This window comes from Miscanthus floridulus, chromosome 18 (genome assembly GCF_019320115.1).
Source record: "Miscanthus floridulus cultivar M001 chromosome 18, ASM1932011v1, whole genome shotgun sequence".
NCBI classification, from domain to species: domain Eukaryota; kingdom Viridiplantae; phylum Streptophyta; class Magnoliopsida; order Poales; family Poaceae; genus Miscanthus; species Miscanthus floridulus.
In genome coordinates, this window is record NC_089597.1 from 123,901,702 (window position 1) to 123,921,444 (window position 19,743).

General features: G+C 45.1%; 1 protein-coding gene and 2 pseudogenes across 3 annotated transcripts; 1 reads left to right on the forward strand and 2 right to left on the reverse strand.

Annotated features, from left to right (window-relative positions):
* Positions 1-9,937: 9,937 nt before the first annotated feature.
* Positions 9,938-11,220, reverse strand: LOC136524575 (uncharacterized; annotated as a pseudogene).
* A 59-nt stretch (positions 11,221-11,279) lies between these two features.
* Positions 11,280-13,393, forward strand: LOC136521882 (probable mediator of RNA polymerase II transcription subunit 26c). 3 transcript variants are annotated; one of them, XM_066515652.1, is made up of 2 exons: positions 11,280-12,199; positions 12,374-13,393. In XM_066515652.1, exons 1-2 carry the CDS (start codon positions 11,985-11,987, stop codon positions 13,206-13,208), a joined length of 1,050 nt encoding a protein of 349 aa, XP_066371749.1. In that variant the 5' UTR covers positions 11,280-11,984; the 3' UTR covers positions 13,209-13,393. The 3 variants fall into 3 exon arrangements, with proteins under 3 accessions (XP_066371749.1, XP_066371750.1, XP_066371751.1); XM_066515653.1 differs by having other exon boundaries at positions 11,281-12,209; XM_066515654.1 differs by having other exon boundaries at positions 11,286-12,199; positions 12,274-13,393.
* LOC136524576 (pentatricopeptide repeat-containing protein At5g61990, mitochondrial-like) lies at positions 13,370-19,520 on the reverse strand (annotated as a pseudogene).
* Between the last annotated feature and the right edge of the window lie 223 nt (positions 19,521-19,743).

A 19,743-nucleotide genomic window follows, 5' to 3' on the forward strand; every position in this document is an offset into this window, starting at 1 on the left:
TGAGAGGATACACAATGAGCTCATCACTAACCACAACAAGCTAAAAGAAGAATATACTACTCTTAAGATTAATCATGATAATCTTGTCATTGCTCAAGAATTTCTATCTAATGAGCCACATGATGCTACTAACAATGTTGTTAAGATTGATATAGCTATATCATGTGATGATTTGATCATTGAGAGCATTGAGCAAAGTTCTAGCAAGGGCAAGCAAGTGGTTGAGGCCGATGATTATGATGAGTTTGTCAAGCCTAAGAATGACAATGAAAAGCTCAACAAAGATCTTGAAGAGATCAAAAGCCACAACACTGTTGTGCTAGAAACTCTTGATCATGATAGTGATTTGATTCTTGAAAATGAGAAGCTCAAAGAAGAGAACAAGAAGCTTAAGGAAGAGAAAAATAATAATGCTCTCAAGGAAGAGAACAAGAAGTTCAAGTTGGAGAAAGAGCATCTCAAGATTGGATTGAGCAAGTTCACAAGAGGCAAGCATCTTCAAAGTGAGCTACTAATGAACACTGTCATGAAGATGGATAGAAGTGGCATTGGGTACATGGCAAACAAAGAGAAGATGGCTCAAGCTCAACAAAAACAAAAGCCAAAGCCAAAGAAGTGTTTTGAGTGTGGACAAGAAGGCCACTTTACCCATGAGTGCCAAACTCCATCACCACAACCCTTGTCCAAGCATGCTAGACCTTTTGCCTTCAATGCTCATTATATGCTTAGAAAGAATTCTAGTGGAAAGATGAAAGTCATGTTCTTAGGACCTCCAAACAAGAATAGGCCTAAGAAAATTTGGGTTGCAAAGTCATCTGTTGAGAAGGTGAAGGGCCCTCATCAAGTTTGGGTTCCTAAAGCTTGATCTTTTGTGTGTAGGTGAACTACAAGATCGGTGGAAGTCATTGGGTTATCGATAGTGGTTGCACACAACATATGACCGGTGATCCTCATATGTTTACATCACTAGATGAAGAAGTAGATGGACAAGAAAGAATCACATTTGGAGATAATTCAAAGGGCAAGGTTAAAGGATTGGGCAAAGTGGCAATATCAAATGATCATTCTATCTCAAATGTGCTATATGTTGCTTCATTGAGCTTCAACTTGCTATCCGTTGGACAATTGTGTGATCTTGGCTTCCAATGCTTGTTTACCGAGAAGGAAGTTGTTGTATCTAAGAAGGATGATGATCAAGTGATATTCAAAGGATTTAGATACAACAACCTATATCTAGTGGACTTCACCTTCAAAGATGCTAACTTGAAGACATGCCTATTCACCAAAACAATTCTTGAGTGGCTATGGCATAGAAGACTTGCTCATGTTGGGATGAGCTCACTCAAGAAGCTAATGAAGAATGATTTGGTGAGAGGGTTGAAGGATGTGAAGTTTGAGAAGGACAAGCTTTGTAGTGCATGTCATGCCGGCAAGCAAGTTGGAAATACTCATCCAACAAAAGCTTTCATGTCAACCACAAGAGTGCTAGAACTCCTTCATATGGACTTATTTGGACCAACTACATATAAGAGTTTGGGAGGAAATCTTTATTGTCTTGTGATTGTTGATGACTATTCAAGATACACATGGGTATTCTTCCTTCATGACAAATCTGAAGTTGCATCTTGCTTCAAGAAGTTTGCCAAGAGAGCACAAAATGAGTTTGAAGTGAAGCTCAAAAAGATTAGAAGTGACAACGGTAAAGAATTTGACTACACAAACATAGAAGCCTATTGTGATGAAGTTGGGATCAAGCATGAGGTCTCCGCAACATATACTCCTCAACAAAATGGTGTAGTTGAGAGAAAGAATCGGACATTGATCACTCTTGCAAGAACAATGCTAGATGAGTACAACACCCCCAAAGCTCTATGGGTGGAAGCTATCAACACCGCATGCTATGCATCCAACCGCCTATTCCTTCAAAAGTTCCTTGGCAAGACACCTTATGAGTTGCTCAATGGGAAGAGGTCAGATGTCTCCTTCTTTAGGGTGTTTGGTTGCAAATGCTACATCTACAAGAAGCGACAACACCTAGGGAAGTTTCAAAGACGTTGTGATATTGGTTTTCTTGTTGGTTACTCATCAAAGTCCAAAGCATATAGAGTATTTAATCATACCACCGGCTTGGTTGAAGAAACATATGATGTGAAATTTGATGAATCTAACGGCTCCCAAGGAGCACATGAGAATCTTGATGATGTAGGCGATGAACCATTGAGGGAGGCTGTGAAGAACATTTCAGTTGGAGACATCAAGCCTAAAGATGATGAAGATGATGTACAAGTGATTGATCCACCTTCTTCATCAAATGTGCCATAAGATGGTGATAAAGATGGGAGAGTAGAAAATGAAGATACTCATGTCTCCCATGATCAAATGATGATGCAAGTACAAGATGTTGATGCTCCACAACCTCCCCCTCAAGTGGTCAATAGAAGAAATACACCTCTACTACAAGATCATCCACAAGATCTCATCATAGGGAGTCCATCAAAGGGTGTAATAACTCGCTCACAAAAGCTTGCTATATTTATTACACATCACTCTTTTGTCTCTTGCTTTGAGCCTACTAAGGTAGAATAAGCTCTTCAAGATCTGGATTGGATAAATGCCATGTATGAAGAGTTGAACAACTTCACCCACAATGAAGTTTGTACTCTTGAAGAGCAGCCAAAAGGTGCAAGAGTTATTGGAACAAAATGGGTGTTCCGCAACAAGCAAGATGATCAATGCATAGTTGTGAGGAACAAGGCAAGACTAGTTGCAAAGGGGTTCTCTCAAGTTGAAAGTTTGGATTTTGGAGAGACCTTTGCACCGGTTGCAAGACTAGAAGCCATTCGTATCCTCCTTGCATATGCATCACATCATGAAATGAAATTATATCAAATGTATGTGAAAAGTGTATTTTTAAATGGCTTTATTAATGAACTAGTCTATGTTGATCAACCTCCTAGGTTTGAGGACCCTAGATATCCTAATCATGTTTATAGGTTGTCCAAGGCGTTATATGGACTTAAGCAAGCCCTAAGAGCTTGGTATGAGCGCCTTCGGGACTTCCTCATTAAGAGGGGTTTCACCATTGGGAAGGTCGACGCCACACTATTCACCAAAAAGCTTGATGGACATATCTTCATTTGTCAAGTGTATGTTGATGATATCATCTTTGGATCATCAAATGAAGATTCTTGCAAAGAGTTTGGTAAATTGATGTTGAAAGAGTTTGAGATGTCAATGATTGGAGAGCTTACATTCTTTCTTGGTTTTCAAGTTAAGCAAATGAGAGAAGGGATTTTCATCTCTCAAGAGAAATATACAAATGATCTTCTCAAGAGATTCAAGATGGATGACTGTAAGCCAATCAAGACACTAATGCCAACTAATGGACATCTTGACCTAGATGAGAGAGGTAACACAGTTCATCAAACTCTCTACCGCTCTATGATTGGTAGCTTGTTATATTTAACCGCATCTAGGCCTGACATCATGTTTAGTGTGTGTATGTGTACTAGATTTCAAGCTAATCCTAAGGAAACTCATTTGATTGCCGTTAAAAGAATCCTTAGGTATCTTAAGCACACACCAAGCATTGGCCGTTGATATTCCAAAGGAGCTATATTACAATTAGTTGGCTATTCCAATTTGGATTATGCCAGTTGTAAAGTGGATAGAAAAAGCACATCCGGAGGGTGCCATTTGTTTGGTAGATCACTTGTGTCTTGGTCCTCCAAGAAACAAAATAGTGTGGCTTTGTCCACTGCCGAAGCAGAATACATTGCCATGGGTGCTTGTTGTGCATAAATTCTTTATATGAAACAAACTTTGCTTGACTATGGTGTAGTTCTAGAAAAAAGTACCTCTTTTGTGTGACAATGAAAGTGCGGTAAAACTTACAAATAATCCGGTTCAACACTCTCGCACCAAGCACATAGATATCCGCCATCACTTTCTTAGAGATCATGTTGCAAAGAATGATATTTCATTAGAAGGTGTAAGGACAGAGGATCAATTGGCTGATATCTTCACTAAACCGCTAGATAATGCCACTTTTTGTCGATTGCAGAATGAGCTCAATGTTCTTGATTTTAGTAACTTCACTAAAAAATGAGCTTATGTTGTCCCTTGCATTGTATTGTAATATACAACATGTTTACTTTATGATAATGCATATAGGGCTTGTCTAAAATGGTTAAGATAACCGCCGAAAAGCGTGTGAAGAAGCTTAACCTTGGATCAAACTCGACAAGCAACTAGATTTACTTTTAAGTATTGCATTGCATATGCATGAATGTTGCTTTGTCGTTTATCTTCAATTGTCCTCTTATTGCCTATTTTCTTAAAAAGAATTATAGCCTAAGGCAAAATATTTTGAAAAAATTGAGGGTTTAAGAGAGGTCATTCACATCAGTCCCAATTGGTGTTTATTTGGATCTTATTGAAGTTGGGACTTGATTGGGAACAGGCAGCACGAAGGACTTTGAAGATTTGCTAGAAAAAGAGTGACCGGACGCTACACCGGACTCTGAAGTCCAGTGTCCAGTCAGTTCACAGGAGGTGAACCTGCTGCGATGGAGTGACCGTACTCTGCTGTTCAGCGTCCGGTCAGATGGTGGTTCAGCGTCCGGTCGATCAAAGACGAAGGAGACAGCTTGCACCGAACTCTGGCTTCGTCCTGTCGGGGTTCATCGGACGCGTCCGATCGTGATTCTAGAGGTTTTGGATCTCTCTGGAATCGACCAGACGCTGGGTGGCAGCGTCCAGTCGCTGCCACCGGAGTGTCCGGTCCGTAGATAACGTGTGGTTTCTAGAGTCTTTTCTCCGTTTCCTTTTCCATCACGTGTGGACCACCATATAACCGCCGTACGCGTCATGACCTAACCATGCATTGCTCCTGCCCGCGCCACCCTGCTCTAGCGCCCGTACGCCGCCGCCGCTTGCCACGCCCACGCCATCCACGCTCCCCGCACCACTATGCGGCACAGCCCCACGCACCACCACATCCACACCGCCACGCCTCTGCTCTGCCCGCCGAGCCCATGCCGCCAGCAACACTTTCACACCGTGCCCTAGCACCACTCTACTCTGCCATCCACACGCCAGCACCGCCACCAGACTCATCGGAACCCTAGCTATCCTCCACGCCGGAGACCCTACTGCCATCCTTGTGCTCATGTCCTTATTGCATTGCTCAGCTGCCGAACTTTGCCACAACCCTAACCCTAGACATCCAGTTGCCGACCCGGTGGTTCCCCGATTCGTTCCTCTTCTCGTCGATTCGCCGGTTCGTAAGGTAGCAAGCCCTTGTTTCCAATTCCATATCTATTACTTGCTTTCTTAGGGTTTCGTATCTCTAGATATATTGTATTTATTTGTATATCCTATCTATTCTATCGTGCAGCGAGTCGATGCCATTGTGGTCCCTTTGGCAGTTGTCAGTTAACTCGGGGCCAAGCTCACGAGTACGGATCAAGGCCAAGCCTCGAAAGTGACAGTTGGCAGTTGATTCTTGTTAGGGTAGTTGTTCTTTTTAGCTTCATCAGATGGCTCGTGTCAAGAATGTCAGAGGAGGTCCCAGTGACGAGGATCCAAGGCCCTTGCCTCACCAATCTACAGATGCAAAAGGCAAGGCGACAAAGAAGCTAGCAATGAGGAAGCGCAAGTACCCTAATGCAGATACAATGAGAGCAGCCGTAGTTGCAGTGGCCGCAGAGCACGTAGAGAGAGGAGGTGCTCAGAGTGGTGTTGTTATTGCAGATCAGCTTTCTCCATCTACAAGGGCTGCACTTGAGTAGGTTGAGCGCCGTCATGGTGGTCTAGCTGGGACTGTCAAGGTTGGAGGACGGCATGTGGCTATTAATGAGAGTCAGCCTCAGGGGGAGTCACAGCAGCAGCCATAGCCAGTAGAGCAGACTCAGGAGGGAGAGCAGGCCGAGGAGACAGAGCAGGCACCTCAGCCATAGCTTCGCCGCTCTGGTCGTGCCCGTGCTCTAGTCACACCAAGGTTAGAGACACAGCGGAGGGGTTCTCGTCCACCGCCTAGACCACAGGGTCTGCCTCTAGTGACTCACTTGGATTTGAGGGCCACCACGGCCAAGCAGGTGCAGCAGCTCAGATTTGTGGACTTTGAGCAGTGGTTCTCGCTGAGGAGGGATGACCGAGCTTCAGAGGATTTCTACACACCACGGCAAGAAGATTTTTATAATGCATATCTTAACAGTGGAACAATATTTATATCTTAGAGGGTGTGCAACATTGAGTCCATTGTAGCAGCAGCTAGAGAGCATATTCGCCCTTACCTAGCTTACCTACCAGGGCTGACAGATTTACTTGGACGGACAGGCTTATATGTTCCATCTTGGGTCCATCAGTTCTTTGCTACACTCTGGATTGACCCGCGGCACAGATTCATTCACTTTGCTTTCAGAGGCAGAGATTATAGGCTGATGAGCTCTAGGGTCAGAGAGATACTCAGGCTTTAGGAGCAGCCAGTCCGGCTTCATGAGGTTTGCTATGGACAGACAGTGCCTCCCAGACGCCCTCATGGCGGTATGGTACCCCCTATAGATCTAGTCTGCCATTGCTTCACATAGCCTTTCAGCGAGGGGTCGAGCAGGACACCCAGTGATCTCACTCCTACTGCTAGAGTGCTTGATGCTATTATGAGAACACTGCTTCCGAGGATGAGGTATCACAAGGGATTGACTCGCATACAGCTATGGCTACTGAACTCTCTGATGCAGCAGATAGTGTTTGACATTTGGGATCTCCTTCTATCAGAGATGGAGGATACTATTGCAGAGGGGTTTAGGGGTCATAGGCAGCTGTCATATGCTCATTGGATTACATTCTTGATCTACAGGGCAGTTACTGTGAGGCCACCAGATATGCTGGCAGAGTATAGTGGTGCTACTACAGAGTTCCCTATATACAACATGACTCAGATGATCTGACATAGTGCAGTGAGGACACCCAGCCAGCCGAGCCGATGTCCAGAGATGCTAGAGACTACAGCTCAGCAGGATGAGACCATCAGGGGCATAGCAGTTATAGAGGAGGAGGAGCTTGATGCTCAGTAGGAGGGGATGGTCAAGAGCGACCCCAGCGACAGCTCAGATGAGGATTGCTGGGATATTCCTCAGATGCCTCCTCGATGACATGACCATGAGGTCGGTAGCTCCAGTTCAGCTCCACCTGCACCACAGACAGATCCCACTCTACTTGCCATACTTGAGCGGATGAGGTAGGATCAGGCTCGCTAGGCACAGGAGACCGCTGCTACTTTCGCACAGTTTCAGACTAGGCAGGATGAGTTCCAGCGACAGCAACAGGCGATCCAGTAGCAGTAGCAGGCTATACAGCAGCAGCAGGCCATGCATTAGCAGCAGCTTCTCATACAGCAGCAGCTACTTGGGTTTATGCGGCATGTTGTGATAGCTATTGGGGCTCCACCATCACAACCTTCGCCCCAGCTTGCTCAGCCTGCCACCACTTCTATGACTCTAGCTTTACAGCCCAGTGGGCTTCAGAGTCAGGGACCGCCAGTGCCATAGTTTCCTTCACCTACAGAGCAGGTGTCCTAGTGGTTTGCTTCGCCAGTGCCAGCCCCACAGTTCACACATCTTCATACGGACTTTACTCCGCCTTAGAGTTCGTCAGTGCTCACACTAGTTTCTAGGAGCCTTGGTGCTTCATTCAGTGAGTTGATAGGGCAGCCTACTCTGCCAGAGCTACATGTCCCAGGTCCTTCCATAGTTGCACCTATTACTAGGACTACAGAGACGCTCCATTCGTTAGTTGCATCATCAGAGCAGGCAGCGCCAGTTCAACATCTGACCCATACCGCTTCAGCATCGCTTCTAGCTACAGAGGGTCAGACTGCTTAGAGCTCTGGTTCAGATGATGATGGCACACAGTTCTAGCTCGCTCCTCGTACCTCAGCGCCTGACTCGTTCGCTGCAGCCCCACCGATCGACCCTTAGGTTTTGGTGTTTGACGCCAAAGGGGCAGAGGGATCGAGTATGTTAGACTTAGGGGGAGCGACTTATTTAGGAAGAGTCTATCTATTAGCTTATCTACCATTTAGAGTTTTATGTGTGATACATTATGCATTCATGTTTACTATTATGCATTGAACTACTTAAGTGTGATCGTAATCGTGATAATAATGTGATCGTGATATTCGTGATATTTGACATGTGTGCTCTCTACTTTGAATCATTTATGTCATATTACTTGTGTTATGCTCATTTGCTTTGCTTCCACGTTTAACTTCGATGCAAATGAGCTTTATTACTTGTACTCATGTTTATTTCATATCTTTTGAGTACATCATGTTGGCTTGGGTTATATAAGCTTGCCTAACTCTTTTATTTTTATTGTTAAAAGCTTATATAAACCAAGCATGTTAAAAACCTCAACTCTTTCACATACTCGAGGTGGTATTGTCATCAATCACCACAAAGGAGAAGATTGAAAGCATCTAGGCCCCTAGTTGGATTTCGGTGATTAATGACAATACGTGATTACTGTGACTAACATGTGTTTTGCAGAGGTAATTAAGTTAGGTCATGATAATGGAGATCGATTGGGCTATCAAGGTGGTCATGCCCCTATGATGGAAATCGTTTTGATTCTCAAAGGATGGACGACAAGGTTAAGGATGGACTAGTTCTAAGTGTCGTTTGGTGTTGAAGAGACACTTAGAGTAGTTTATGACTTTGTTTTTCCTTTGGCCGTACTATTAAGGGGGTATGGACGGGTAACTTGACCTAGGTGAGTCTAGTGGGTTAGGTGTGGTGCACACTTGCTAAATCTAGCACTAGGTAGCTCCTAAAAAGCCCTTAGATCCATTGGAGCAAACTTCATTCACGTACGATCGAGAGTTGAAAGTGAATGGAGGGTTAAATACTGACCGGACGCTGATTCCGGTGTGATCGGACGCTGGCACAGAGTCCGGTCAGTTCATTTGACCAAGGTGAAATCGTCTGGTGCGGCCAGACGCTGAGAGATGAAGTGACCGGACGCTGAGTCCCAGCGTCCGGTCGACTCCAATAAGGTTCCAGAGAGGGAAAATCACGACCGGACGCGTCCGGTCACAACTTAAACACTGGAGTTCGGGGAGAACTGATCGGAGTGTCCGGTCAACATGACCGGAGCATCCGGTCACCTCGTAGAGGCACATAACGGTTCGTTTTTCAGCCATGGTTATAAATACTTCCTCCATTCATATGTGGGGATATTTTTGCTCATTCCAACAGCTGAGAAACACCTTTGAGAGTGCCAAGAAGAGCAAGGTCCTAGTGAGGTGATTGAGATTTGAGAATCTCAAAGAGAGCCCTCATTAGTGAGATCAAGAGTAGCATAGTGTGCATCCACCCTTCTCATTAGGCTTATCATGGTCAAGTGAGAGTTCGTGCTTGTTACTCTTGGTGATCGTCATCACTTAGATGGCTTGGTGGTGATTGGAAGTTTGGTGATCATCCGACGAAGCTTGTGGATGACCCAACTCAAGTTGTGAGCGGTTGTGGGTGATTCACCGCGACGGAGTGTCAAAGAATCAACCCGTAAAGAGCACTTGATACTTGCGCGGATCAAGAGGGAGCTACACCCTTGCGCGGGTGCTCCAACGAGGACTAGTGGGGAGTGGCGACTCTCCGATACTTTGGCAAAACATCGCCGCGTTCCTCCTCTCTTTACTTTGAGCATTTACTTTGAGCAATTTAATTCTTGTCATTTATATTTGTAGAATTGTCATACTAGAGTAGGATTGGAACACAGGTTGCTAAACTTTTGTGCGATAGATCAATAGAAACACTTTCTAGACACAAGAGGTTAATTGGGCTAACCGTAGGACTTAATTATTGCAAAAAAATTTAGAATTAGTCCAATTCACCTCCTCCTCTTGGGCATCTTGATCCTTCACCTCTAACACCCCTTCTCATTCCTTACTCGTCTGTAACCCCACAGCAAACTTCAAACATCTGGGTTCAGGAATAAAGTCACCGACCGACTGAAACTGGATGTAGGGCACGTTGCCTGAACCAGTATAAATCCTGTATCATCGCGTGTTAGGCCACATCCGATTACAGCGCACGTCAAAACTATAAATATTTACTTTTCGACCACATTTTACACCAACAATACATACAGCTGAACAGCTCACCGGCTCAGGTAGGCATCATAGATGTACGACGAGAACAAAATAAAATAAAATAAAACATGCTTATGCTTGTCTTTCATGTTTCGTATTGTAGATCATCTGTGTTTTATTTGGTTTATTCGGAATAGCATGAGCACGTTGTGCAACTGTGTGAGTTTTCTCTTTTGGAATGACCCTTGGTTCTTAGTACTACACATTTGTAATAGCATACTCCAACAGATGTGAGGAAAATTGAAAAAAAGATTACTTCTGCATACCTGTAATGGAAACTGGCCATTCTTCCAGGTTCTGCAATACTAGGAATAGCCCCTATGAGTATATATTCATCATCAATTTCATCAAATCTAATTTCCCTTAATTCAACATATTGTATTGGAACCTCGAGATTAAAATTTTCCAGATTAGCCTGGTTCCATTCCTCCTTCCACTGCCTCTTCTTTCCCTTGCTCTTGCTCTTCTACGATTTCTTAGATCATGAAAATGCCTTGCAGAATATACATGACCACCAGTTCACTCTAACCCTGCGGAAAACTTCATAGTCCTCACCAGTGTCATCATCCCCATACTGAATCAGTCTCCCAGAACTTGTGCATGTATTGTGCTCATGACATCTACAATATCAGTAGGTTGCTGGAAATTCTCCCAATCAACTTGCCTAGCATGATTCCAGGATCAATCTCTGAAGGGCGTGAATCTGGATGCTTTTGTTGCGTGTGCTTCTGAAGCTCATTGAAGTTACCAACAAACATGCAGCACTCCTCTTCACAGCACCTTTTCTTCTGATTAAGATGCAGCTGAACCTCACCAATAACAATCCACCCAATAACATCACCTCTACACAGAGGGCAGCTGGGGCGGTTGTTTGCATTAGATGGCACAATATGAAAAATGCTATCAAGAGGAGGCACAGTTAACGATGAAACTTTCACATTGGAAGGCAGTTCATATGCAAATTTAATTCTCTCAAGACAGTTTGAGCGGGTCTGGTCTTCACAAACAAACGGCCTGCATCCTTTCTCATAAGACGTGCATCTCAGTAGGACTGCATTGTGAGGGTACATATATATGCATGATATTACAGTTGAAGTTCATGTTCACATCAATATTTGAAAAAAAAAACAGAGTTGGTAAATCTATGGTGGTACTTACGCTACTGCAAGTCCCTTTTCTAAAATTCTTTTACATAAATTAAGTTGTGAGAGAATAGAATGACTGGTTACTGATACAGAATAAGAGAATGCGACTCTGGGGGACAGGAGCATCAATTTTGAACTAAATCCATAAAGAATGCACGATCAAATGAGAATGCCCTGGATGGTGAAAGTAGACTGTATGTAATGAGAAGATTAGCCTAGATATCAGAGATATCAAAATATACAGATTTCATTTATCTAATTCCAAGTCACAAGTAGCTGAACAATGTTGATCCATATACCTTAATGCAATATGCACTATTGAGAGGAGAAAAATCAAATCATAGAAGCATACCAGTTTGGGCAACAATCTTAGGCTGGTCTATGGATGATGATGTCTCTACAACCGCCACAATTTTCTTGCAAAACAGTAGCCGCAGAAAACAAAATCGGAATGAATGGACCGAAACTAGTTGGGTTTGCTTGGCCGCAATCAATCACATCAAGACAAGGGAATCACACTCCGCATGAATTAGTACCAGAGGCGAAGTGCGGAGGCACACGTCGTGGTGCGTGCGGCCACCGGTGGTGGCGCTGGATCTGGCAGCACCTCAGGCCGACGGAATCAAACACAGGGACGGGGAGGGGGATTCCGTCTCCGCTTGCACTGGGGTAGGGAACCATCGGGGAGGATGAGCATAGAGTTGTCGTCTGCGAGGAGGATGGCGGCGGCTGTGTCGCGTCAATCCCGGTTGGATGGGCACCCGTCCCGTGGCGAGGATCCCCGATGGCGAGCGCTAGAGGCATGGCTCAGCTGGAGGAGGACGGAGATGCTGATGGGGCAATGGTCGATGGATCTAGCGCCCCCAGCCCCCATCCTGGCCCGGTGCAGTGCCGCCTTCACCAAGTATGGCGCGGTGCGTATGTACTGGACTTTTTTTTGAGGAAAAAAAAGCATTTTTGCGTATTTTTTTGGCGCAGAGAGAGTCGGATTCGATTTCGAAACGCGTCCACGCACCCAGTCGGACTCGATCCCACCTTCTCATATATTCACTCCAATCCACGACTCGAATCTCGCAAGGTTACGCTCTTACGCTGCTTGCTCGCATCCCGCCGCCGCCATGGCCAACGAGGAGAGCGGGAGCCCGCTCCGACGCTGGAGGCCGTTCTACAGTGCTTTCGGCGCCATCGACGAAGCAATCGAGGCAGCCGGCCACCCGCGCGCCGCGTTCCGGGAGGTGAGGGTCCGGATCGTCCAGCTGCTCCGGGGCGCCGTGGACGACGGCGTGGCCGAGCAGCTCTGCGCCGCGCTCGACGACGCCATGGTGGAAGCGCTCCAGACTCTGCGGGTGGCGCCCGTCCCGCACGGTGCGCTGGCGTCCACCGACCTCGCAAGGGCCGTCGGCGCCCTCGGGAAGCACGGGTCGGCCCGGATCAGCACCCTCGCGGGCGACGTCGTGCGCGGGTGGAGCACAGCCATTGACGGCGCTAAAGCTACAGCAGAGGAGGAGCTCGACAAGCTCTCTGATGATCGGATCCCACGCCAGGGCATCTCTACAGCAGTCAAGAAGCCGGTCGACGCTCAAAGCGAGAAGATGAAGGCCAAGAAGCTGATTGTCACTCAAAGCGAGAAGATCGAGGCTAAGAAGCCGGTCGCTGCTCAAAGCGAGAAGATGGAGACCAAGAAGCTGATCGTCACTCAAAGCGAGAAGATGGAGAATACTAAACGGAAGCTACGTGAGGGTTACGAAGAAGCCAAGAAGATCAAACGTCTTCACACGATTCAGAAGATCGAGGATAAGGAGGCACCAAAGCTTTTGGAGCAAAGCCAACGGAAGATGCATAGAGTTCCAGCAAGATGTAGGATCTCCTCAGGCGTTCGTCGTTCTTTGCTTCCCTCTCTTCAGCTGATTTAGGGCTCGGTCTAGTTCTTTGAATAACTATTATTAGTTTATTGATGTCTGTTTACTCCAAGGCGCTCTAATGCGCCTGATGACTTCAGTCAGGCATGCGTGCATCATTCAGCACATAAACGTATCATATAATTCTAAGCGGGCACGGTGCATAACACTTGACATGCTGAAATGAAAATGATTCAGTACAGGATTTGTTGAAACAGCGCTACTCAGACGTTATAACCATTACAGTAAGCAAATTCGTGTTTCTCGAATATAACCGAAATAATAGATACAAACTGCAGCCAGCGTGATTTCTTCGGTTGCCGGTGTACTGCAGTAGTGATAGATAATCTGCTCGGCCCAAACTGCTTGGGCTAGGAAGGCCTAGATAAGTGCATGGGAAATCCTTGACCGGGCATGACAGAATTTCTGAAGTGAGTAGCAAATCAGTTTCAGAACAATGAATAGGAGAAACTGAACTTTTTGCCCAATTTATTCGGAGACCAGAGGCGTGCCCAAAATAATCAAGGATGAGTTTGATGGTCTGAAGATCAGTGCAGGATGGTCTCAGAAACATCACAGCATCATCCACAAAGAAAGAAACCCGGTGACTGACATGGTGCATGGCAAGCTGCTGCAAGAGATGAGGCGACGGGAGCATTCCAGTTCTGCTGAACAGCATCCAGAAAGCCAGGGATTTTTGTCCAGAAACTTCCGAAATGAAAACACCGCTTGCCATTTGTGCTAACCTTCAAACCGAGAATAAGAGGGCAATGATCAGAAACAACTGAGGCGGTGCTCTGCAGAACAGCATCAGGGAAAATGTCCTCCCATTCTGAGCAACAGAAAGCCCGATCCAACCTAACGGGCGTTGAAGACCTTTCATTTGACCAAGTATATTTGCGTCCCAGGAAGGGGATTTCCTTGACTTCGAAATCATCTAAGAATCATCGAAATCTTCCCATCAAAGCCCTGTCCAGATTAGCAAAGATGAGAGATCAATTTACTGAGGGGGTCCACGCATTAAGCATCTGCATTTTTTGCAAATAAATAAATGAATAGAAATTGGCAGGCCTACATCTACAACATGAAGAACTGCTTGTTTTCTGGTTGATCAAAGGCATCACCAAACTCAGTAGTCACTAGCACTGATGCATCTGGAAATCAATTGATCAGAATGAAGCTGAGAAATAGTAGTTATTTTTTTTCTTGATCACGCAGTAGAGCTATGTATCTTTGTATTAAAGAGAGAAAAATGGGAAAGAATCCCATACAAGGCAATCCTATAGTTGGACAACAAACGAAATCAGTTAACCAAACTAATTACACGGGTAAATCAAAGCAAGAAAATTTGTTAATCTGCAGTTATGTCCCTTCTCTGATTATCAATTCTAGCATCATTGTTATGCAGTTGCACTCTTTGCATTACTCACAGACACAGCCTCCTCTCACCATCCACCAGTAATACCTGAACCAGAAGTGCAGGACCACTAAACAGATTAACCTATGCACAGGCATATAGTTTCTGATTTGCAACAAGAAGAAAGCAGATGGATTCTATGGAGTGAACTAATCCGTTCAAACTATTATCTATCAAAAAGGGGTTCATAAATTTACAGTCTTTAGTTATTCTGCATTCACAGCTTCCTGACTATTACAAACCGAATTACAGAATTTGCTTTCCTTTTGTAACCACTGGTAAGACAGCATAGTATCAAACACTTTATTGTATTCTTGGATGAATCCTGATGAGTGAAGACTATTTAAGAGTGTCATACACTGATCCTCAGAAGGACAAATACCCATCTCTTTCATTTCTTTTAGCAAATTTAAAGCTTCAATCAGTTTGCTCTTCCTGCAAAGGCCATCTAATAAAGCAAGATAAGATGCGCAGCCCACAATAGCACCTTTTGCAACAAGAGCATCATGTAGCATCAAAGCCTTATCCAAATAGCCTTGTTTGCAATGAGACTGGATCATGTTATGTATCACATCTAGAGGAACTAGTCCATGATCTATCATGTCTGTAAACAATGAGGACAAATGATCTGTATCACTATGTGAAGCATTCTTCTGTTGCAGCTCAACAAAAATTGTGTGCGCTTCACTGAGTTTCCCAGCCTCACCGAGTCCACTCACAATATTTTCAACAGTCAGCAGGCTAGGTACTATGTCTTTGTCCATCATCACATGGAGAAACTTCACAGTTTCCTGTAATTTTCCACGTTTACAGAAGCCATGGACCAAGGTGTTGAAAGAAGAAATACTTGCATATCCCCGAAAAATCATTTCCTCAGTTATAAACAGAGCTTGTTGAAGGTCTCCGGAGTTTGAGCAGCCAGCAGCAAGCACACTATAGACAAAAGCATCTGGAGTTACCCCATCTGTAAGCATTTCATTATACAGATCAATTGCATCACGGATATCACCAGCTTTGCAGTATCCATCCATCAAAGTTGTATATGTCACACAATTTGGGAGTAATCCCTGACGTGATATGCTATTGAAGATATTACGGGCATGAGAAATATCATCAGACTTACAAAACCCATCGATCAGGGCATTATAGCATGAAATACCAGGCTCTATACCTTTTTTAGCCGTCTCATCAAGAAGACCAACAGCTTTCTCCATGTCAGCTGCCTTGCAAAAACCAGATATCAAGGAACCGTATATAAGCGAATCAGGAACTAATCCATTCTTCTCAATCACTGAGAGAACACTAACAGCAGCTTGCATATGTCCAGAGCTGGACAGATTGTGAATCACGATTCCATATAAACGGTTGTCTGGCATTAACCCCTTTTCTAACATGGATTCAAGACTAGAGGAAACCTTTTCAAGATTGTCTGATTTGAAGTAAGCTTCTAGGATGTGGGCATAGATAAAATCCTTGGGGTTTAGTCCACTGTTTCGCATCTGATGGAGTAACTGTTCAGCCTTTTCTAGATCCCCAGTCATACTATAGCCATGAATCAGACCATCATATGTGAATTCATTAGGCTGAAACCCTTTCTCCAGCATCTGGTCGTAGTACTCTATGGCTTCATCCATCTTTCCCACCTTAGACAGTCCAATTATAAGAGAATTGTAGCAGTACAAATCAGGGGTTAAGTTTGCCCTAGTCATCTTTTTGAGAGTTTCACAAGCCAATGAGAAACTACCTTCCCTGCAATAGCCTGAGATAAGAGGTGCATAAACAAACGCATTGGGCTTTAAACCATCTGCAATCATTTGCTCAAGGAGACCACTTGCTCTTTCTGATTCACCAATTTGGCATAGCCCGTTGATGATTATGCTGTAAGTGTATACATTAGGTGAAATACCACCCTTCCTCATTTCATTAAGCAGCGAAAAAGCTTCTTCTTTGTTATGCTGTAGGAGATGACCTTCAATGATCAGATTATAAGTCATAGTGTCAGCCATATAACCAATCTTAGCCATTTGCTTCAGAATCCTGGAAGCCCTGCCCATCTGCCCCAGTTTACAGAGACCCCGGATGAGATTGTCATAGGTGATCTTGTTCGGCTGCACCCCAGCAGCAGACATCTCCTTGACTATCTTAAAAGCTTCGTCTGCATTGCCCTGCCTCATGAACCCATCAATCAGAGTTGAATAAACAACCACGTTAGGCATCAACCCAGCACAAGACATCTCGTCCAGCAAGCACTTTGCCTGATCCGGCCTGCCACGCTTGCACAGACCGTTAATGATTGCGCCATAAGTGAACCCATCTGGAACCAGCCCATAATCCTCCATCTCCTTCTTGTATCCAAACGCCTCTTCAACGGCTCCAGTTCTGCACAGACCACCAATCAATGTATTGTGTAGGTCACTACATTCAGGCTACATCCCGTCTCACGCATTTCCTCAACCACCTTCTTGGCAGACTCAGTCCCAGACCTTGCAGTAAGCCTCGATCAGCGTCGAGTACGTGTAGACATCGGGCGAAATCCCGGCGCCGTCCATGAAACCGCGCGCCTTCCAGAGCAGATCCAGGGCGTCAGTGCGCAGCAGGTCCTTGAGCAGCCCGTTGCAGCAGCGAAGGCTGGGCGCCAAGCCGAGATCTTTCATCAGCAGGACAACCTCGGCGCTTTCCCGGACCCTCCGGGTCTTCTTGTAGGTGTCGACGAGCACGTCGAGGATGACAGGCCGGCGTTCCTGGTCGGAACCAGAGAGCGCGCGGTGGACGGAGCTGAGGACGAGGGGAGGGGTGGGGTAGGCGCGGATCATCTGGTCGAGGAGCCCGCTGGCCTGAGGGTAGAGGCCGGCGGCGCAGAGGGAGACGGCGAGGTGGGCGAAGACGTCGGGGGCCGGTGCCGACGGCGCGAGGCGGGAGCGGGACCAGTAGAAGAAATCCAGCAGGAGCTTGGGGTGGAGGCGAGGGGAGGAGGTGTGGCGGCGGAGAAGGGAGGATAAGGCATCGGGAGAGAGGCGGGAGGGGATGTCGGAGGCGGCGATGGCGAGCTTCCAGTCGCCGGAGCAGCGGGAAAGGAGGGTGGCCACGTCCGCGGCCACGCCGTCCGGGTCGGGGGCCGTGGACGAAGATGTATCGGTGGTGGAAGTGGTGGTTGTGAAGGGCGCGGGAGGCGGCCGGATTGGGCGGATGGACGAGACGGCGGCGCCGGCGGCTGGACGCCGCACTAGAAACAGAGGATGCGAAGGATTGTTTGGGGGAGCACTCGCTTGATCGTATTGATACAGTGTTTTTTTCTTTCGTGACAAAATAGTATCAACAGGCTTATGAGGGACAGAATCGATCACACCAGCATGATGCGATCGGTGCTGCTTGCTGCAGCAGCGCAGCGCTGTGGCTGCTGCGGCAGCAAGCCTGAGAAACACCTTGATTCCGTCACAAAATGTCAAAATCCAACCTGCAAGGGCTGCTTACAAACTTACTTTTTTTTTTTGAAAAGTGGCTGCTTACAAACTTGATTTGCAATTTTGCATGGATGATGCTCCTTTTTGGATCAGTTATTTGGCAGGGAGGCGGTTGCCTTGTTCCCCTCTGTCGGTTTATTTGAACTAGTCCATTACGCGCGCCCTCGCGCGCGTCAGCGGTCGTTTGGAAATGCAATCACAGATCTAAACATGTTTATATATTTTATTAAGATCGGAGCATGGAATTAGGCAGTATAGAGAAACTGAATGAAATAAAAATTGATCACATTGATATAGTAGTATGTACCTGGTACTCTTTCAATTGAAGTAAAAAGATGTGATCATAACTGAAAAGGTAAATATAATAGAAAAGTCCAGCATGCCAGCACAAGCACTGTCAATAAAGCTGAGGGTCACCGAACCATAGTGCTGAGGCAGGAAAAAAGGTCATGAAACAACAATCGCTAAAAAATCACTGTTCATTCTAACACATGAAGTTGTCAAATGTGCATGGAAAGGGATACAATGAACATAGAATTTATGGATGTGCTAAAATACAGGAGAAATGATGCTACAAATAGCGGACTGTATTTATCAAGGTAAACAAACACGATGCATCGACGTGGCAGAAAAGGATCCACTAAAGTAATATATAAGCAAAATAAGACGATAACCCTAGAAACCGATCTGAACAAATTCTCTATCTTCCAATAGTTACTAAGAGGAAATTCAATATTTACCTAAGAAGTTATCTAGTTGCAGCAGTTTAACCTCATAGTTCAAAAATAATAGCATACTCAGTCCTTGTCCTTAGGATTCAATTACAGTCTACAATGAAAGCAAAAATAAAATTTGTAACAGGCATATAAGCTATGCACCTAGCTGCAAAGAAGAGAAGAATGATAAAGGAAATAGCAGAAATCAGAACAACTAAAGAAAGAGCAAGAATCATAATACCTTAATAGTCAATCGTAGCAATTTTTGCAGATAGCAGTGAAGCGCGGGAAACAAAATTGGATCGTTGTCAGGGAGAAGTAGGTCATCATTGCATATGGCAAAGTGCTTCAGTTCATTAAGAATGCAAAACAGGAACATGCATATGTAATGGTTCGTATCACCGCATAGGCTAAACGCCTCAGTTTAAAAAAAAAAGCGGAATAGAAACATCATAAAACAGTGGAAGGTGTTTAGGATGTGGTGCCTTCACCAGCTGTTATTAGCAATGATGTTGGTAGAGTAGGAAGCTGGCTGGATGGCTGGAGTGGTACCGGTCTTGGCGCAGGCACCTGTCTCTGGAAATCTTTGACAATGCTTTTGACTAAACACGCTCTTGCACTGCTTGAATGATATGACTCGTTTGTGTGTGTATTGTTCACCATTACTCTGATCATCCAAAAAAACTGGAAGCCAAATAGATGGAAAAAGCAAATCATCCTGGACACCTGCCATTTGTGCTCAAAATTAACCTTTTTTGGTACCCCTAAAGTTCGCTATTCTAAGCTTTCTCCATACAGATATCGAAACAATCCAAGAAAAAGAGAATTCACAATGTCTAATTTGTATATTAGCATGGAAAACATCTGTTATATAAAATAGAATAATTTTATTGGCAGGTAGGCAGTGATTAATTATTTTGGCAAACTTTTTTGCACAAGACAGTGTGCCTGTTGTA